The sequence below is a fragment of the Sipha flava genome, unplaced genomic scaffold (genome assembly GCF_003268045.1).
Source record: "Sipha flava isolate LNK unplaced genomic scaffold, YSA_version1 104_pilon_pilon, whole genome shotgun sequence".
NCBI classification, from domain to species: Eukaryota; Metazoa; Arthropoda; class Insecta; order Hemiptera; family Aphididae; genus Sipha; species Sipha flava.
Genome location: NW_020271718.1, coordinates 753,623 through 774,961, shown reverse-complemented (window position 1 = coordinate 774,961; position 21,339 = coordinate 753,623). Strand labels below are relative to the sequence as shown.

Genomic DNA, 21,339 nt, shown 5'->3' with positions numbered 1-21,339 from the left:
AGCACTTAAAATTTTATAAATATGCGCTATAATATTACCTTAAAAATCGCTAAATAAGCTCTAAAAGTATGCAATAAAAACAACAAAAAAAGAAGGAAATTTATTATTTAATAATTTTATACGAGCACACAAGACGAATGTGGACTGTATAAAGCGAATTCTACACTCGTTCGTTGATAATCGGCTATTAGTAGATTTAGTATCAAAAAAAAAAAAAACCAACAAAAAATCAGCATATAATAAAAATTAGAACCAAATAACTAAAACAAAATTATTGTATTACATTATACCTATCTATATATTATCGCTGTAATTGTACAGAGTTGCATCAGTGTAATCGGTCTATTTACTTAAACCATATATTTATAATATAATTTAAAATTAAAATTTTAAATCTTGAAAATTCAATTAACAAAAATCAAAAAAAATGTTTACCAAAATATAATTTCATAAAATATGCCCGATTTTGATTAAAACAGGTAAAGGGCTAAAAAGTCTCAAAAAATCCGAAAAAGCACTATAAACTAAAAAACGCAAAATATGCAAAAAAAGCAAAATAAAATATTTTATTTGAGTTCTCTCTATTATGAAACGCATTTTTAGCTTACTCTGCTATTTTATAAGCATCTCATAAGAAATATGCTAATGCTACAAAATCCCAACCCTGGTAATCACTAATCAGCCTTAATCGTGGTCATAATTCATAACCATAACGACAGTGTAGTAAGTTGTTGAAAATCCGTGATAATATTATCATTAATTATTAAAAATATATTTAATAATATATTTTGTTCATTATTATTAAAATAAATATATAATAATATAAATAATACATTTATAATATTTGGAAAGACAATGAGGGGATTTAAACACCTACACCCCGTCTACGCCATTGCCTTTTCTATGTCCGTTGAAATAAGACTCTGCGAGTCGGAATGTGAATAATGCTGTCCGTCGTCCACGACGTCGTTTAGTTTCTATTTTAATTTTTTTTTTGTGTTAAGTTAAAAAAAATTAGTTATCTTTGATGTTCTTTTATTTTGTTGCATATTTATTTTTTTATTTATAAATTCGGTTGTCAATTTATACAAATATTAATATATATACACAAGTAGATATAATAAATAATGCATTGACAAGTAAAATAATGCGTTATTAAAAACTACACGACTAGACTAGGATCACACTATGCGTTGCATCCCCTATCAGTAATTAACTAATTAAACAGCAACTGAGCAACGTATGCGGTATTAACGTATTGTCCGAACGGTTCTAGAGAAACGGTCTAGTCTAGATACGATAATGCTTTATCGATTTTCCCTTTTGCTTTTTATATTTTACTCGGTATCGCTAAACAATTTGTAATTGCAATTTACTATTTTTATTTTGGTTTTCGTATCAAATCATTATTTAATTATACATTATATAATATAATACAAGTATTGAGTAATATTGTGTTATACTATGATGTGTATTACACGGACCAAGGGGGGGGGCCCTATGGGCACCCCCTAAGTACGCCACATATTATTATGCATTTAACAGAACTTTCTGAACATCTACGTTTATATTGATGTATTATTCACATGGTATTTATAGGGACGGATCCATAGTTAGAGAACTTATATTTATAGAAAAATTATGATTATTCAGCAAAAGCAATATTATCACATTTTTGAAAATATAAAAAAGATAGGTTTTATTTATAAAACTTAATATAATCTAAATAAGAAAACAAATTTTTATATTAAAAATAAATATTTATTATTTTATTATACAAAACTTAACATTCATTTCTTTAACACAGTTAATAGGCATTTTATTTTAATTGTTTTTAATTAATCACTAAAGAAATCTAATAAGCTTATCAGTTTAAACAAACACATATTTTACATACTTCATTAGTTTAATTAAAATAAAGAATTCAATAACCACATTTCCTAGTAATTGTTATAGTTAATATACTCATTACATCATCAGTTTACACTTATCTTATGAAACTTCAGTGCACATTTGTTTACAATTCAGTTCTTTATCTGAAAACAAACATAATTATTAAATATAAAATATGAATAATTTTAATAATTTATATTTTTCATTGAAATTAATAAATAAATGAAAATAATACAATTAAATGGTCAGCAGTAATAACGTGCTATGCAGCAGTTTGTATTTGTACTTTTAGAATAATAAATAAAAACAAAAAATGTACCTATTATAATTTCTTATAAATATAATTTTAATGCATGCTCTTATCGTTTTTACAAAATTATATCATATTTATATTTATGAAATCGAGTAACTTTTATAAAATATTTTTACGTTATTTCACAAAAAAAATTTAATCCAAAAAAATGTTACTTAGCATGTTATTCTTGTCAACCCTTCAATTATTTAATGTAATAAATAAGATGGATATTAAATATACCTTTCTGTTTATGACAAGAATAGTTTTTCTTAGTTTTTATTAATATTCTATGGCCAGCACAGTCGGCAATTTCTAAATAACATTTATTTCGGCAACATTTTTTACAAAGTTTGTACTCACATTTTAATCCCTTGATAATACAAAAATATAAATTATCATAAATCAAATAAATAAAATGAGTAAATATTATTTAATACATTTTAAGAAAATCAATAAAATAATAAATACAATTAATAGTTTTTACCTTTGGATTTCGACATTCCGAACATAACTCTTCAAGAATTCGTTTGCATCTAATTTCTTTATTTTTCAATTTATTCAATTGCTTTAATTTTTTTTTTGATAGTTTCAAAGGGTCAGTACAATCTTCATCATCAATACTTCTTTTTAAGTTCTATTGGAATTTTAAAATGTGAGAATCTAGTAATATATTTTATTTGACATGTGTCTTACTTCTTTTTCATCGGTTTTTAACTTATTTACTTCTTTATGAGTTTCAATTCCATCTAAATTATTTACAGGTAATACACGAACATAACTCTGACATAACCAAGGTGGTAAAATTAAGTTATAATCTGAAATAACACAAAATTCAATAGTATAATTGATATATCCGTTTTAAAATGGTATATGTTTTACCATTTTGAATGTTGTCCCATGGTTTTTGACCCAAATGATACGGTAAATATTTTAATTTTAATTGCATAATGGCATTTCTAAAATCATTACGGTTTTGACCTTTTGCCAATATCTCTCTAATTAATTCATTCTCAGGTAGACAAAATCTAGATTTATAAAATAAAATAAATAAAGATTCAAATTAAAAAAATTTAAACTCATTTTATTTACATACAAATGGTAACAAAGTTTAAATAGATGACCTCTAGTATTTGAAAGTGGACAAGGATATTGTTCGCTAAGATCTAAATACTCAAGTGCTGGTTCCCAAACAGGAGGTGATTGATTATCAAAAATATATGGATTATGAAGGTGTCCTTCAGCAGACATTACTCCTTCACACAATGTTTCCTTTAAACATCTTTGAACATCTTGATATACTTGTATGTTACCATTGGCAAGGACTGGAATTGTTACATTTTCTCTGAAATAAAGAATTCAAAATAAAATTAATTTGTTCAAGAAATTTTGTATAATTAACTAATTGTACTTGATTTATAGTTTAAAATATTATGATACTTAATTTGAAATAAGTATAAAGAAATAAAACTACAAACTATCAATAGTCATACTTGGTTAATTTAAAGTCAAAGGGACTGGTAAAAAGTTTGAGTTATCCAAATAAATAAAATATAATATAAAAATATGTATTTTTATACTTAGTATATCTAATTACTATCTATAAATTCTATAAAAAAAGTTTTTATTTTTGTTTGGCATATTTTGTTGCTGATTGCTGAAAAAAGTCTAACATTGACATATTGTTGATTTTTACATTTGTTCATTAATATATATTTGTACTTATGCAAACATAGGAATGGGAGTTCAGTATATTCTTATTGCTATTTTCATCATAAGTGTGAAGATTTGTAATATATATAATGTTAAAACCATAATTATTAAACTAGATTTATAACAAATTAAGAAAAGTATTCAGTTATTTGAAAATATTGAATGATAATATTCAATTACCAAAAATTAATTTAGTTTAAAAACTTACCAATCATTATATTAATTAACAAATTATATCATTTTATATAATATTTTAAATATATAATATTTATAATGTGTATAAATATAATAAAATAAAATAAAAATATACACATATATATATTTATATTCATAGATTAGTTATATAAGGTAAATGTACTATAATAGTTTAGTATTATTAATTTATTCAAGAATATATGTATATTTTTTTTCATATAAATATTCTACAGTAAATAGCTTGAAACTTACTTAACATAAAATGTATTATAATTTATGAACTCATAGACCCTACATGAACATGTTTGGTGGGACCCATTATATTTTTTGCAGAAAAAAAATATACTTCAAATATTATTGCTTAGTTTTTAACTTACTTTACAGCTTTTATTTGACACCAATTAGCTAATCCTGTCATCCTCCCTTTTTGATCCCTAGTCCGACCATGAACTGATAACATCTGACAACCAGCTTCTTCTAACATTTTAGCATACAATATAGTTTTTGAAACATCTTCAAAAATACGTATTTTACAAGAAACTGGCACTTTAAGATTTTGTCGCAAAGTTTTAACTACAAAATTCATTATAATATTTAAAAATTATAACAATTATATTGTATTTAATTTAAATAATAAATTACTTATATTTATAGTACTAACCAATCTCAAATATAAGTTTCCATTCATCTTGAAGATAAGAACCATAAAATCCACGTTTAGCTATAGCTTGTGGACATCCTAAATTTAAATCTATAACATCACAACTATCTTCAACTAATTTTGCAGCTTCAAGCAATACTTTTGGATCATTGCCACAAAACTAATAAATTTATAAGATTAAATTAAATATTATTGTTATAAAAAATGTTTTGTTACTGAAACATACTTGAACAACTAAAGGTCGATCTTCGAGGCAGGTAGTAAAAAATTCTTTACGATATTTTCGATCTTGAACAAAATTTTGGCTGTGTAACATAGGAGCAAAACATAACTGAACACCGTGTTTACGAGATAACATTCGCCAAGCTAGTTCACTTTGTTCTACCATTGGGGCTAGGATGTATCTTGGTTTTCCAAGATTTTCCCATACATTTCCTGTAGATTCCATGATTTTAAATACCTAAATAATAAAATAATATCACAAAACAAATAAATAAATATATAAAAAATATATTTGTAAACATGATTATTATAAAGTTTATATTTTTAAATATGATTTATAAAATTTACATTATCATCAGTATTTCAGCAAGAAGAGTAATTGGGTACAGGCTTACATTATTTTGATTTACTAATTTTAATTGAAAATTTTATTTTTTAAATATTTCTTTGCATTTAATTAATTTTTAAAATAAAACTATTAGATGAGTTAGTAATCTACATGTAAGTAATATTTTGTGCTTATCATAGTTTCTGCATTTGTATATATCAACCAAATACTAATAAAAATAATTAGTTCAGTCAAATTATTAGTATTCAATACTACTGTTATAGCACTGAAACATGTACATGACAAGGCAGGGCATCAGTGGCGTATATAGGGTGGGGGTGCCTAGTGGGCTACAGCCCCCCAAAATGTTTTAAAAACCTTAAAATTTATTTTAAACGTATGTTATATGGAGCTTTATGCTTATTTAGAATTTGTGTCCAATGTCAAATCGTTTTGGGACGTTCTGTAAATGAAATGTAGATATGTACCAACTGTGTCTTGTTAGTAATTCTTAGATAGCAGTAGTAATTTAAATCTGTCCATAGTAGCCCCTCCCAAAAATATTCTCTATATACACCACTGCAGGACATAATATATATTATATCAAGCCTATAATTGAATTATATTTTAAATTTCTAATGGGGATGTTGCATAAAATTTTAATAATATTTAAATAACCATTAAGAGTATTTACAGAAAAAAAAATATTATATTTTTTGTTACTATCATAATTTAAACTAATGAAAATAATACTTTTGATGTAGTAGACCTTATGACCTTTGTCCCTTTAAACTTTAATCCCTATGCAAAACACTTAATTGCAGTATTTGAAGACAATAATTTTCAATAAATAAATAATAATACACACATATTATGATATCAATTTTATTATCTAAAAATAAATAAACACAATATTTGATAATATAATATTTAAACAAAATACTATATACACATACAATACCAAACTATAGTAAGTATAAATGATTTAGTGAAAACATAAAAAATTAAAAAAAACTACAAGGTAACTCAGTAAACTAAGTTAAAAAGAATTATGATTAGAAATGCGATAATTAGAAAATAGTTGTAATGATAATATTTTGATGAAAATTAAAGTATGGTTAAATCAGGTAATCAAGTATTATATACTAGGACAGATATAAAATACAGTTATATTTATAGACCTTAATACTATTTCTGGGATGAATATGTTATATTCATTTATATCGTTTATAGAAAGAAAAAATTAACCAAATTTCTTATCCAAGGTTTTTTATTATTAATCATTAAAGGGAACATTGGGAGGTAAAATTTGATACTAATAGTTAAATTATTAAAATTAAAATTAAGTATGGTCGAGAAGGTTATGGTCTAACCACCACAAATTTGCACCAATTGAATAATCATTTTTTATGACTTTATGGTGTTTTAAAAACATACAAATGACTATCTATTAGGTATTTTGGTTATTCGTAAATATTATATATATATATATATATATATATGTATATATAATACCATAATTTTATAAAATTATTAAATGCATAATGAATAGTCAATTTTAAAAATAAGTACTAAAAAGTTGAAAAATATAAAACAAAAATAATATTAGATTGACTTGGATAAAACTTATGTAATTAAATATAATAAAACACTAAAAATAATTAAGATGAAACCAAATTTAGTTTAAAATTATAATATATAGGTAATTTAGTGTATTAGAATTATTAGTTTATATATAAGTAAATATTATAATTTTAAACTTTAAATGGACTATTACATTTATCTTTACATACCAATAATGTAATGTTTATACTTTTAAATATTTCTTTTATATTCAATTTTCTATACATTATATCTACTTACTAATTATATTTCATTTAATAGTCATGGTAGGAGGACGTTTAAAAATATACAACTTATTATCTATATAGTTCACAGAGTATATTTTCCATTATAGTTTATAATCCAATTTTAAACCACGACGTTTTAAATAAATGGATCTCCGCAAAAAATTTCATACAAAAAATAGTTTTCTAAAAATATTAAAATTTAAAATGTATTTATAAAAATGAAAAAGTATTAAAATATTAATATTTCACAACAAACCATGACTTCAGTACATTGCATGATAACATATATTATAATATTGCGTGATCGTTAAAAATGTAAACAACTTCATTGATATAAATGGATTCTAATTATTGGTTGATATTCGAAAACGTCAATCACGAGTTACAACGAAAACATACTCACAAATAAATAAAAATATAGGTATAAAAACAAATCTTTGAAATCCCGAATTTTTTTTAACGATAACGGACCAGTGACGTTTCCATTTAATATGTTAGCATAGCATATTTACGATCGTACTATAATTATAACTCTTGTTACCTACACACACACACACACACACACACACAAACACATATATATATATATATATACATCCATTAGATTTGGATTTAAATTATATAATTGTAATACAGACAAAAAGGGCTAAGAAAATACAAGGGCGAATAAAAAATTTGAATAGGGTATGGTAGATAAAAATGAAAAAAAAAATAATATTGTTACTCGATGGTGGCGAGAACGGTAAGAAGAGAGTGAAGGTATGATGAATGTACATCGCACGGGAAACGAAAAGCAAAGAGAAGGAAAATCACGCGCTTTTCGAAGAGTTGTGCTGCGGGGAAGTCGACAGCCAACTGCACGGTCTGGTCTGGGGATAACGGTTCTTCAGCTGCGGCGTGGACGGGTTGGAAAGACCTGACTCGTGGATGGGCGACAGGTTGGAGGACGACTTGGAGTGTTTGATTTGCGGGTTGTTGTTGCCGACTTTGCGCCGCTGTTTCCTCAGCGGCTGCTGTTCGACGAACGCGAGCACTTGGCCCAATTCCTTGAGCGTGATCTTCTGCATCGGATGGTGGCCGGCAGATTGCGAGAGCGCCGGCAGCGCGGACAACGTGCTCGAGTTGAACGACTTCCACTCATTGACCATGGACAACTGATCGTTGGCGGGTATCACGCGGTTCCGACGCACTGCGAACGGCGACGGTGGTACCTTGACGTGGTGCACGGCCGCGGTGCGCTCGAACACCGGTTCGGGCTTCTGGAAGCAGCAGCAGAACCCTTTGCGCCGCTTGCCCAGCACGAAGAACCGGGCCCCGTTGCCCTGGATCCTGTCTTTTTCCAGACAATATCGGCATTTCGGCGGCACGTTCTGCACACGGTCGTCCGGTCTCGTCTCTAAATCTTTCACAAACAGACCGCCGCCGCGTCCGTACGACTCGACCGTTTCGACGGTCATGTCGTTGTTGGCGCCACCGGCTCCACCGCCGTCGTCCTGCTGCGCGTGACCTAGGTTCGAGTGGATGCCGCACGACGGCCGCTTTCGCCGGCCACCTGCAGCCGTAACGGTTCCGTAACAGCACGCGAACGCGTACAGCTTGGCCAGCTCGGACGACGGCTTGTTCCTGGACCGGTTGTTGGACAGCGACAACGTCGACGATGACGCGCCGTTCCTGGAATCGAACTCGGGGTACCGCCGGTAGTTCCTGATGTACTCGTACGTGGTGATGCCCAGCGCGGATATGTACACGTGGAACACGCACAGGTGCAGGAGCAGCACGAGAGCAACCAGCGCGAGCGCGCACTGCACCGAGGCGACCGCGACGAACACGTTCCGCTCGACCGGCAGACGGCTGACGCTGAACAGCTGGTTCATCTGCACCGTCTGGTTGGCGAATATCGGCCGCAGGTAGTGTTCGACGCGCAGCGGGTCCGCGTTGTACAGAACCAGCTCGGCGGACGACACCAGCACGATGACCAGACACGCGAGCACGGCCGACACAACGCTCACGATGAACGCCACGTAGTTACGCGCGCCGATGCAGTGGTTCAGCCACTTGCAGTGGTGGTCGAACTTCTCCACGCACTTATTGCACGAGCCGCAGTGCTTGGTCCGGTGCCCGGACGTGTAGATGTTGCACAGGTGACATTTACCGTTCTCGATGACGTGCGCGTGCTTGCTCTTGTCCAGCTCCGGCACGGTCTTCCGCGGGTCGTCGTCGCGCAGCGCCCGGAGCTGAGGGTCCGCGGGGTCGATGAGCAGCGCGGCGGCGTGCGACACCACGTGCAAAAAGAACAGGCTGCCCAGCACGAACAGCGCGACCGGGTAGAGCTCGGGCCCGAGGCCGGGCAACAGGACGCCGAACGTACAGGCGCCGAACGCGGCCAGCACCAGCCAACCGGCCACTTGCTGCGGGTGCCACGGCATCTGCAGCCCGTTGATGCGCCTCTGCTTCCGCCTGGTTTCGCTGCGGCACAGTGTCATGCTCCGTGCATCGCATGCAGTCCCGGTCTGTACGGCGGTGCCTTAGACCGCTGTGCATCCGCGACGTGTACAACAACAATTGTGTACGCGCGCACCGGTTTCGAAGAAGGTTTTTCTTTTTCTTTTCTCGTTTTACGTACACGAGTCACGCGGTTCTACACCTACCGCATCATAGGGGAACGGTAACCGTACGAACCGACGACAACCGCAACAACAAAAGACCCGAGACGAACGCATATCACGTCGGTGCGCGTCGGAGGGACGAATGGTACTGAGGGAGCCGATACGGACTCGGAGGGCGAAACGACCGAGGAACGTGCACGCTTACCGCCGGGCCAGCCCCCTTTGAACAACGTTCGCGGTGCCCATTCGAGTGCACCGCGTCACAACTGTATCGATTAGTCGCCCTCGCGCATCTCCCAATAATGCCTATACTATGCGCCGTCATGCCACCGCGTGCCGTTGCTAATACAGAGCAAGTTTCAGCGACGGCACGACGTTCATTCATCGACGAACGTGACAACCTACTCCAAAAACCTATTTCACTCTGTGAACAATTAATCAATGTCGTCATTGATTATTTTGCATACTTCCCAGATGCCTGAAAAATAATAACAACGAAATTTCGGTTGTCCGAGTACAGCGTTGGCGCGGTTGTTAGGTATAACTGTATGAGTCGTGTACTAGTTCCAAATAATATACGAACTAATCAATTACAAGACACTTTTATTTTCGGAACGAGTGCACGAGACTTCCTGACACGTCAAATAATGAATTGAAAAATTGTGTTTTTTGAAAAAAAAACTTTTTTTTGGAATCATAGACTAGACATGAATTTAACCATACAAACGGTATACATACATACTATATTTATTAATACACAGAATTAAAATCATTAAATGTCAGTCGAACAAAGTTTTAAAGAAAATATATTAATAATAAATTACACATTTTATATTATTATTAGTTTAAATATTATTTAATAGTTTAATTAAAAGAATGAATGCAAAAAGATATTAAAAAAAACCATATTTGTATAATTAATATTTTTAAATGAAAATTAAATCCAGTTTAATGAATCAACAATTGTCAAATAAATAAGATAATATAAGATTTCCTGTAACTGGTAGGGTTAATAAGAAAATTAATAGTATTTTATAAAATATTTTTAAAAAAAAATGTTCCAAACCTAATGTTCCCCCGCCTAATAATATTTTTATTTAAATTTGTTACTTTAAAGATATCAATTTGATTCTACATAAATAATTAAAAAAAATTTTGAAGAAGATAAAACAATCTAAACATAACACTTAAAAGTATTGAACATAACTAATAACTAATAATAACTATAATATTAATATATAGTATTTTAAGCGATAGAAGAAAGTATCTGATATTTAATTATTTTTAGAAAAACATTAATAAGTCCTCATTTTATAAACATCATAAGACACATTAATTAAAAAAAATATATGAGATATACTTAATGATATTTATATAGAATAATTAATATTTTTCCACTAATAATTACTTGAAAAAATTATTTTAGAAGTAAAGTAAATATACGGAAAAAATGTTGAAATGTTTTATATACACAGAATTTAAAAAGTTTATTAAGACCCATGCATTCTGAAGTCTAATTATAATAAATTATAATATTAATTAAATAATATATAATTTTTAACCTGTAAATATGTCTGATCGTTTATCGTCAATTAACATTATTTACTGATTTTCAGTAAATATTAGTTTTAAAATGTTCTGATAATAGCATACCTTTATACAAAAGGTTTTAATAATTATTTTCTGTAGTTATAAGCATGATATAATATAATTTCATGGTTATAAGTATAATCATGATATAATTGATACATATTAAATACTTAATATTACAATTACCATAATTAGGTAATAGATTTATCTATAAGTTTATCTATATTTATAAGTTAATTTTAATGGAATGTATTGAATGTTTGAACCAAAAATTAATAAAAAATTAAGCGATTGATCATAAAAATGTATAACACACACAATACTGTGACAATCAGTAAACTAGTACTTTAGTATATTAAAATTAAAATCTCTAAAATTAAAAAAAAAGGATAAAATATGCAGGTCAGATTTTTATAACATAAATTATTGTTAACATTATTAGTGAATTCAACTTTTTATGGATAAATCAGACATTACAGTAATAATCAATATTATTTTCTTGAACATTTTATATTTTATCATACATACCAGATATAAATCATAAATCGTTTTGAAGCGAGTAACAATTTTTTATAGAATTATACAACTGATAAATACTATACTGATAAATATACTTATGTTTAAGTTTATACGAAAGTAACTAAAATTAAATAAGTTTTGTAAACTTTAAACATATTAAAATATACGCATTTAATACACATCAGCACATGAATTCCATATCTATTATCTAATGGCTGATAACAGTGATAACAGAAATATTTTACAGGAGTTCCAAATATGTTGTTTATTTAAAAATAATATGTATAACATATTATTACCATAGACTTATTAATTAATTGAATTGGTCCGTCCGTGCATTATTGATTATTACCTATCTCGTTTTAATTTACGTAAAACCAATTGATTTATTCCAATAACTTTAACTAAAAGCGTAATAATTAAATTAAATTTCATATTTTAAGGTATAATTATATTTTCTATACACAAGGGAGCAACACTGTACATTTATCTCTATATTATTAAAATTTCCAATTTTCCAGACTGGTAACTTCATGGCAGCCGTGTTTATACTTTATATTTTTTCTTTGCTTCATATACTTATTTATACCTAGTGATGTATTACTAAAATAAATCATGGGTATACGCCTTATTTCGTGTAGTAATTATCATACGGTAAGTTAGGTAGGAAGCCATTCGTGTAGCAGGTGATCTACCATACTATACAAGGTGTAGTTTCTGATCTACAATTATTATTACCTATTATTATATTATACTATTATTATACGTACATTATCGTAGACCGCAGTGGGACAGAATTGCGATAACGATTAATAACGTTTACAATATAACAACGAATCATTAGCAATGTTGCTGGATAGGTTAGATTCAAATTGTTCGTTGGTTGGAGCTTGTCTATAATATGTGCGTCTGAATTTTATAAAACGTTTACTGTATTTGAAATTATAATTATATTTGTCTAATAATTTTTTATTTTTATATTTGATGAATATTTGTATGATATGACGTACTCGTAGTAAGAAATATAATGTGTTTGTATACTATTAAAACGTAGATCACTCGTCCTGAATTCGCAGATCGTCCACCCCCCGGTAGATCACCTGCCACACGAATGCCGAAATCCATAGGTACACCAGAATAGCGGTCCTCAATCCATATATCTATAATCTATTTATACATGGTATGTTGTGTATATATGTATATATATATATATTATTGCACAAACGCGAGGAGGCACGAGGCCCTGGGCGAGTGCCCCGTTTGCCCTGCCCTCGGGATGGCACTGCGTAGGAAATAATATTATGTAAATTAATTAATTTATAAGAAATCTTGTACAATAATACCATCTGTTGTCAAGTAGACAAATTAAAAAATATGAACATGTTTATCTGTATATGTATAAATGTTAATATAAACATTAATTTTTTTTAAATTTAAACATATAACCTAACCATAATTCAACTATAAAGCTATTAATATTGTCCCTTTACAATTGTAAAAATAAAAAATCGTAGTATGTAATAGTATTGTGTTTTGCCTATTAACTCTCCATTTTTGATCTCCGTTTTAAAATGTTTGTAAACATTTATATCACCCTCACTCGCCAAAGAGCGTTGTTGTGAGGACACAACAAAAAAATTTGTAAGGTGGATGTAATGATGTGTATCATTCGGTTATAAATCATGTCAAAAATAAGTTGTAACAGTGTAAATTATTAACATGTAAAAAACCAATAAATAACGGTTATTTCGATACGCGCACAGAACAACATAATTCAAATGATAAAGGCATATCCCATCAATAAACTACCTATTGAAGAATTCAATTGGTCAAATCCTCAAAGGACCGATCCAAGGTCCATCCCGCTTTACTTTCGTAAAGTCTTTTTACAGTCTTTTATTGTTTAAAATACAATTATCACCTATGAATATACATAAAATACTAAATAATCTATCATGAAAACAAACTATAACTTACAGGTTTAATACATATATTATTAGTTATTCTGACGTTAAATAATTGGATATAATATTTTTCAATGTCAATATTTATTATATTTAATTCTTTATCACATTTACTTACTGTGTTATTAAGTATAAATTGTAAATTTCATATAAAAATAAAAAAATAAAATAAATTTTTATTCTGGGAAAGCACAACTATGTACTCTTGCGGTGCTCTACACAATAACTGTTTATTGATATAGGTGGTACTGAACTCTTTAAGAAGATATGGTCAAGAAATATTTCAAGTAAAATATTACACTATTTTGTCTAAAATTTTAGAGGAGTAGCTTTTCTAAGTTACCATAATGTAAATTAAGGCTATAAAAGGCTACATTCTGTACATCCTTTCAATAATAACTATAAGTTGTACTTATAAGTATTAAGTATCTATAGCAAAATCAATTAAATTAATGTTTCTATAACTAAAAATATTTTAACTATTACATTATTATAGCTAGCAATATTTAAGTATTCTTTGTTATGTATATAGGATTTTAAATTAGGAAAATTAAGGAAATTCAAATCGAATAAAAAAGTAGAATTAAAACTCAATAAATGTTTATTTTATTGCTTTTATTCAAAATAAACCGCGACAGCATCGACCATTTGGACATTGTCTTGTAGAAATGTTACTTAATAATTTTTATGGTACAATGAATTTGGAGCTCGAAGTTTGAGTTTATTGAGTGATTAGGGGTGAGAACGTTGCTCTTTGATTTCTAGATCTGCCTTTTAATTTTCTTCAATATTAGTATGCTCTGTATCCAACATTTTAAGTTCTTTATTAAATATATATTGTTATATATAATTGTATTCGATATACTATATTCTTGAATTAGACGTGTTGCCTTAATTATTGCAAATAATCCTGCTGTGAAGATAGAACCCCACATAATATAGTATAATAATATAGTTCCCCATTTATAAAGTCTTTCCGCTGAAAGTAGTCGATGAAGAGAAGGAGAAACATTTTGACCTCCTATTAATGTACAATGACGAAAAAAATACACTATACCTATATATCAAACTTCTCAAGACTTGTTCGAATTCAAAAAATTCTACATATAGAGTGTTGATTTTTGTAAAAGGTGTTTTACAAATTTCGATGGAAAAAATTTAAATTAAGTGGTCAGGCAGCGCTAGACGAACATTTGAAAAATATGTGGGTCTCATAAATTTATATTACCAGTCATGCCTGTAAAAGGGACAACTCTAGAATTCGAGGCATGAAATATGACACAGAGCACCCAGTAGTAATTTATGCCGACTTTGAGCCAATATTAGTACAGATTGAAGACATAAAAGGAGAAAAGTCAACAGCTTATACCGATGAGTCGAAGAAAAAAAAAAATTAAACTGTACATTTTTGTACAGTTAAGATAATTTTTTGTACATACTATATGTAGGTATTAATTATTAGTAAGGAACGGATTTATATGTAATAAAAATACAGAAATATGTACGAAATATGTATGAAATATATATGGAAGTATAATTTATAAAATATGTGTTAAAAACATCCAAATATGTGGGGAAAAAATTGAACTAAAAAAAAAAATACCTTTATAATTATTAAAATGATATTAAACGATATGTTTAAGTATTATTGCAAATAATCCTGCTATGAAGACATGGGCGCCGGAACAATGGGAGCAACTGCCCCCACGGGAAAAATTCCGTGAGAGCATAGCCCCCACGGACATTTTCCTAGAATTTACGCTCTCGTGACTAAAATACATAGGTCATCTTGTACATTAATTTTTATGTTGAATATATAAATAAAACTCAAATCTATTTAAAAAAACTGTCTGTTTTTAAGTATAAAACATACCTTGTTTCAGATGGCAGAAAGCGCCAACAATCCGCCAAACCGTAATAACCGGCCATCCCGCGGCGTGATAGCCGCCCACCCCGCGGCGTGATAGCCACCCACGTGGAGAAGCTTCGGACCATGGCCGGGCAGCTGCTCCGAGAAGCCAGGAGGCTTTCAGGGGATGGACCGGAGAACACGGTGAGTGGTTGGTCGGCTGAACGCGCAGCCACCGCGTCATTTGCCCGGATCCGGGCCAGCCTGACGGCGTAGACCTTCTTCGAGAGAGGTTTCGCCGAGGGATGTCGGTCCACGCGGGCTAGCACCCCACAACCGCAGCGAGAAGCCACCCGGGCTCATGCAGGGCCTCCGGGAAGGGTACCACCTCACCGAGCGTCACCGGCGTACCAACGCCATGATGTGCGGGACAGACGGGGGCGGTTCTAGCCACAGCAGCCAGCTCCGCAACCAGCTCCGCAGCCAGTTTAGCAGCCAGGCCAGCAGCCAGCTCCACAGCATGTGGAGCAACCGACGCTGCTGCTAACTACGCAGCTACCGGCCAATCCACCGGACAGCTCCCAGCAGCAACAGCTAGCCGTGGTGGAACGGTGGATCGAGGCTATGGAGGTGACGTCCGAGGCCCCGCACCCCAACACGAAGTAGCCCAATTGCTCGGCCGCGTCTCGCGGACTCGGGGGAGTATGTCGCGGTCGTTATCGCAACGAACGCGGCGTCTCTCTCTCGGCGTCCGCGAGAACACGATCGTCAACCGGTCTGGCCGCCGTGGCTGAGGCAGCCACCGACCCGGACGACTTTTTGGTCTGACTCCGTTGTTCGAAAAGCTCACGCACAAGGACAGAGGAGTGAACAACAGTTGGTCATTTTGTCCGTCTAATTTATTAGTTAATAAAATGTAATTTTATCTTATTAAATAAAGATTGATATTTAATATAATTTTAATTAAATAAGAGAAAATTACATTTTATTAACTAATAAATTAGACGGACAAAATGACCAGCTGTTGTTCACTCCTCTGTCCTTGTGCATGAGCTTTTCGAAGAACGGAGTCAGACCAAAAAGTCGTCCGGGCCGGTGGCTGCATCAGCCACGGCGGCCAGACCGGTTGACGGTCGCACTCTCGCGGACGCCGAGAGAGAGAGACGCCGCAGTCGTTGCGATAACGACCGCGACAATGAATCGTAATAAAACTGTATAATTATTCTTTATTGATTTGCTTTTAAACATTTATAAACGTTTGTTTCAGTCTATAAAATATGTTTTGACTTCTAATTCATCCACAACCGATGTAGGTCTGACTTTTAAATATGCACTCGAAGGAGTAAGCAGTGTTCTCGGATTTTTCTCGTGTGTTGGGGACAACGTTAACATCGTTTCTACATCTCCGAATTTATCTGGAATTTGCTTATAGTATTTATCAAAAAGTACAAATGGATTATTAGTATTGGTAACATCGTCATCAGTTGCTGCCTGACGATTAAAGGTTTTCGACAAATGCACTTGATGTTCCCCGGTTTCGATATATTTACCGATATTTGATGAGTAACGAGCTTCATTTTTTTTTTTGTTCTAACGGAACATTAAAAGTTGATTCTTTAGATTTTAAAACATCTCCAACTGTAGTCAATGTCTGTGCGATCATTTTACTTTCTTGGGCTAGATCTTCAATTTTATTTATCATTGGTAGCATGCGTTTTTTCCAATAATCAATATGATCGTAAAAATTCAAAAATTTACAATCGTCAATCGTATCTTTCATTAATTCTTCGCCGTTCGTCGTAGATTCTGTTTCTTCTACTTCATTAGCTACACACTCGTACACCTCATCGAAACGTTTTTGATTCAAAAGTTCCCCAGATAGTAATTGATCTACACTAGCTTTACTCATAGTCTGGTCGACTCGAGGATCCATGCTAGTAATTAATTGGTAAACATTCAAAAAATTGTTGAAATCATCAACCGTCATACAGCTCAAAGCTTCCTGCATTTTATCTGTGTTATGAGTTTCGTTTAAAACAGCCAAGTTACTGGAATCCATAGTTTAATAAAGATTTAAATTTAAAATTTTGAAATTTGATCAAATATAAAAATAAAAAAAAAACTGATTCCTTATAAAAAAGTAAAGAATAAGTCGTTACTGTAGTTACCAATCAATATATGTAAAATAAAATATATTATCTATTGTTAATTTAATATATGTATTAACTTTTAATTAATCCTTAGTATTAGGCTATGAATTAGATTACATTTGCATATTTTAAAGAGTTACAATATTTTGGATCCTGAGTGAAACAAAGAATGCATTGTTTTTTACCATTATGTGTGTTTTCTTTAGTGTACACGATTCATCATCAAAAGTAAAAGATAGAAAATTGTTTCTTGTTGGTACTTTAAAAAAGGTTATTATACGAATTTCTCAAAACGTTCCTTAATAATTGCAAACAAATTGACAAAAACAAATTTTTTGGTATACCGGTTGTCGACAAAATCGAATTTTTGTTTTCTTCGTAGCTCAAAAAATAATAATCTTAGAAATATGAAATTTTCAACGAATGCTTTACTGTTACAAAATGCTAAAAATGTAACTTTTAAAAAGGAAAAAATATGTAGAACTATTTAAAGAAATAATTATAAAAATGAATTGAAATATTTATGTTTTCTTAGATTTTTTTTCAAGGTTTTCAGTTGATAAAATGTCTTGAAAATATAATACAAAAATTTTTATATACACATATATTACTGATTAAAGAAGAAAAATGATTTTTAATTTATATATTAAATATAATATATATTTAACATATTTTATTAATACTAATATTAATATATATAATAATAATAATAAAATTATAAAAAGTTTTTAAATATCAAATTTTACAAAACGATAAAAATCACGAAAATCCGTTAAATTATTGTAATAAAAATCTATAAAAATTTTAAATTTAATGCTTGAAAATTAGATACAAGATTTTCTGAGTTTTTTTGAAGCTACTAAAAAAAAAAAAAAAAAATTACCGGAAGATCAAAAATATGATTTATAATCGTAACAACTTGACATTTTGAGGATAATCGACTATTTTGACGACATTACATTTAACGATTAGTGATGATCAAAACATGACCAAGACTTTTAAAATCTTGATCTTGCGCAAAACTCTCGCAAGGCTCTTGCTATTTTCACAAAATATATAAAAAAAATCATCAGGTCTATCGTCTCTAACTAGACGATAACCAAGAATATTAATTCGTCTATTAGAAAGAAGCCATGTCTCTGAAAAGAAGGTAATTGAAACAGAATTAGATGAAAATATATGCGGAATATCTATTAGACGTGCAGAAAGGCTCCTGGTATTTCATTGAAGGATATTAAGAAGAGTGTTGAATGAATTGTTGATATTAGGCATGAGAATAGGAAATAACTTGGAATCCGACCGTAAGATTGGATTACATAGAATATTGAAAAGAGATGACTCAATTAAATTAGATAGCGTTTCAGGAGATATATGCTTCTGATTGTTAGAAATAACATTGGCAATGAGACTCGACAAGGCTTTGACACCTCTAATAGGAAGGGCGTGGCAAATGAGCTCTCTAGGAGATCTCGAGAGTCACCGATTTTTTGGGATTCAACGTAAGCTGGGAAATTACCATTAGGAGCTGATGGAGAGGAGATGGCGATTGGGAACCGAGGTAAGGCTGAAGACCTTTGATTGTTGTTATTTTTCCTCTTTCTTTTTTTTTTGATAGTTCATTAAAATATTATTGTACTTTAGATCTGGAAATAAGGGGAAATAACTGGTGAGATTGCGAGGAATTACTATGGATGCATTAGTACCGTAAGAGACATTTGGTGCAGGGCTAACATGAGAAAAAGTGTGAGCTTTACTTATAAGATTATTGTTGTTGAATTGAACAGCTTCTGGGAACGTTAAATTTTCGACAGCCATAATTTTCTCGATTTTCTTCTGTTTGATCCACTCTGGGCAGTTTCTGTCTGATAAAATATGACTGCCCTTGCAGTAGAAGCAGGTTGGGTCTGTGGTGGTAGCCGTGGGGTACGATAAGAGATTGTAATTGGCTTCAGAACAATGTGAACACTGAGGTTTACTACGACAGTATCTTCCTGTGTGGTCAAATTTTAAGCAATTGGAGCATTGAATGGGTGGTTTTATACTGGGAAAAACCTTGATACGTACTTTGGAAATTGAAATAAAATCAGGTCTAGAAGGTGATAAGAATTTTAATTCTACTAAGTTGAAGGTACGTATGCTATCATTAGCTTGACGTAGAATAATGTGACAAAAGGATGCAACGCAGTGGTCTGGATCCAGACCATCAAAGAAGTCCGACCCGATATCAGCTGGTCCAGCCAAATAAAATCTAGACTGTATACCAGTGTTGAAGGAATATAAGCAGTAAAGCTATTACTCTTAAGTGGGTTTTCTAAGAGATAAGTGGTGTTAGTGACGCTGTCGAATGTCACTCTAACTCTAGCGCCTAAAGCTTTGATCTCCGTAATACCAGTAACCTTACCGTATATAAGTTTGCCTATCTTCACAGGGGGCGATTTGCCCGGCTGCAAGTTATTGTCGATAGCGTCGATTATTGAGTACAGTGGGTCCTGATAGGAATCCGAGGACGAGAGTAAATTGGCATCAGTGATCGGATTATTTGCGATTGATATACCTGAACTATCATTGCCATGACCGTCCGAAGTAGTATGTTTATTGTCAATAGAATTGCGTATCGACGATTGAATTGTTATTTGTCGCCGCGTTATCCATGGACTTTGGACTGACGTCCGTATCGAAATTAAAATCTATAGAGTCATTACTATTAATGTGTCCAATATTAGATATATCAAATATTATCGATTATCACTAATCGATTTGAAATTAGGAGAAATTGGATTTGAATTGTTCTTATTTTATTCATTGTTCTTACCCTTTTTAGAAAAAATAGAGAATCCATGCAGAAGAGGTTGTTTTTCATTGTGGTCACCTTGAAGTTGGTGGTTTTACGATTTGGAGGTTCGTTGTTGCCGCCTCCCGAAGAAGACGACATTGTCATGAATTAGATTAAAATAAATATATAAGCTATGTAAGTGCACCGCTGATAAGAGAGCTAGCAAGCGATATACGTCAGCACTGGTAGAATGTCGAGACGAGACTAGGGCCTTCGCAAAAAAATAATTTAAAATTTGGGAAAATTACAAGTGCCAATTAACAGCACAAATTTCATTAACACGTTAGCCTCCGTGTGCCCACCGGCGGTCATTTATTGATACGCCAAGTGTTTTTTCACAAGTTATTATTAAATATTTTATGTACCGTATCTATAACTATCTTAATTAATTAAAATAATCTATCTAATAGTAACTCTTGCGCGAATAGTTATTATTTATTTGAAATTTTCATCTTATGGCTAACTGATGCAACTGAAATAAAATGTAACATGTAAATAAAAACATTTTAACCATTGACATAAATATTTAAAAATATGTAATTTTATACACCCATAAATTAAAACCATAAAAATAAAACATTGAACTTACAAAGATTGAAGGTGTTCATTAAATGTATACTTATGACTACATAGATTGCTAGTACCATCCGTAGATTAAGTACATGCATTAATGT

The 21,339-nt window shown here is 31.7% G+C and overlaps 3 protein-coding genes across 6 annotated transcripts; all 3 read right to left on the bottom strand.

The window, feature by feature from the left end:
* Positions 1 to 1,788: 1,788 nt before the first annotated feature.
* On the bottom strand, positions 1,789 to 16,442 carry LOC112682917 (tRNA-dihydrouridine(16/17) synthase [NAD(P)(+)]-like). Of its 4 annotated transcripts, none has more exons than XM_025553718.1 (10): positions 15,707 to 16,442; positions 4,981 to 5,214; positions 4,755 to 4,914; positions 4,471 to 4,666; positions 3,282 to 3,530; positions 3,068 to 3,213; positions 2,882 to 3,003; positions 2,673 to 2,822; positions 2,429 to 2,558; positions 1,993 to 2,036 (listed from the first exon to the last, which is right to left on the bottom strand). In XM_025553718.1, exons 2-10 carry the CDS (start codon positions 5,200 to 5,202, stop codon positions 1,993 to 1,995), a joined length of 1,419 nt encoding a protein of 472 aa, XP_025409503.1. In that variant the 5' UTR covers positions 5,203 to 5,214; positions 15,707 to 16,442. The 4 variants fall into 4 exon arrangements, with proteins under 4 accessions (XP_025409480.1, XP_025409503.1, XP_025409488.1 ...); XM_025553703.1 differs by lacking the exon at positions 15,707 to 16,442 and adding an exon at positions 11,879 to 12,038; XM_025553711.1 differs by lacking the exon at positions 15,707 to 16,442 and adding an exon at positions 7,168 to 7,331.
* LOC112682909 lies at positions 7,369 to 10,547 on the bottom strand. Its single transcript, XM_025553684.1, has one exon. It carries the CDS (start codon positions 9,635 to 9,637, stop codon positions 7,964 to 7,966), a length of 1,674 nt encoding a protein of 557 aa, XP_025409469.1. The 5' UTR covers positions 9,638 to 10,547; the 3' UTR covers positions 7,369 to 7,963.
* Positions 16,443 to 16,901: 459 nt separating the features above from the next.
* On the bottom strand, positions 16,902 to 19,672 carry LOC112684310. Its single transcript, XM_025555758.1, has 2 exons — positions 19,587 to 19,672; positions 16,902 to 17,730 (listed from the first exon to the last, which is right to left on the bottom strand). The coding sequence occupies exon 2, from the start codon at positions 17,688 to 17,690 to the stop codon at positions 17,256 to 17,258; it is 435 nt and encodes a 144-aa protein (XP_025411543.1). The 5' UTR covers positions 17,691 to 17,730; positions 19,587 to 19,672; the 3' UTR covers positions 16,902 to 17,255.
* Positions 19,673 to 21,339: the final 1,667 nt, after the last annotated feature.

Bases quoted from the DNA above. Each gene is read 5' to 3' on its own strand.
- LOC112682917 (XM_025553718.1), bottom strand. From the start codon at position 5,202: ATGGAATCTACAGGAAATGTATGGGAAAATCTTGGAAAACCAAGATAC. The intron at 3,214-3,281 runs GTATGTAAATAA...TTATAAATCTAG, and splicing joins TTTAAACTTTGTTACCATTT to ATTTTGTCTACCTGAGAATG. The intron at 2,823-2,881 runs GTAAGACACATG...AAATTCCAATAG, and splicing joins TAAAAACCGATGAAAAAGAA to AACTTAAAAAGAAGTATTGA.
- LOC112682909 (XM_025553684.1), bottom strand. From the start codon at position 9,637: ATGACACTGTGCCGCAGCGAAACCAGGCGGAAGCAGAGGCGCATCAAC.
- LOC112684310 (XM_025555758.1), bottom strand. From the start codon at position 17,690: ATGCAGGAAGCTTTGAGCTGTATGACGGTTGATGATTTCAACAATTTT.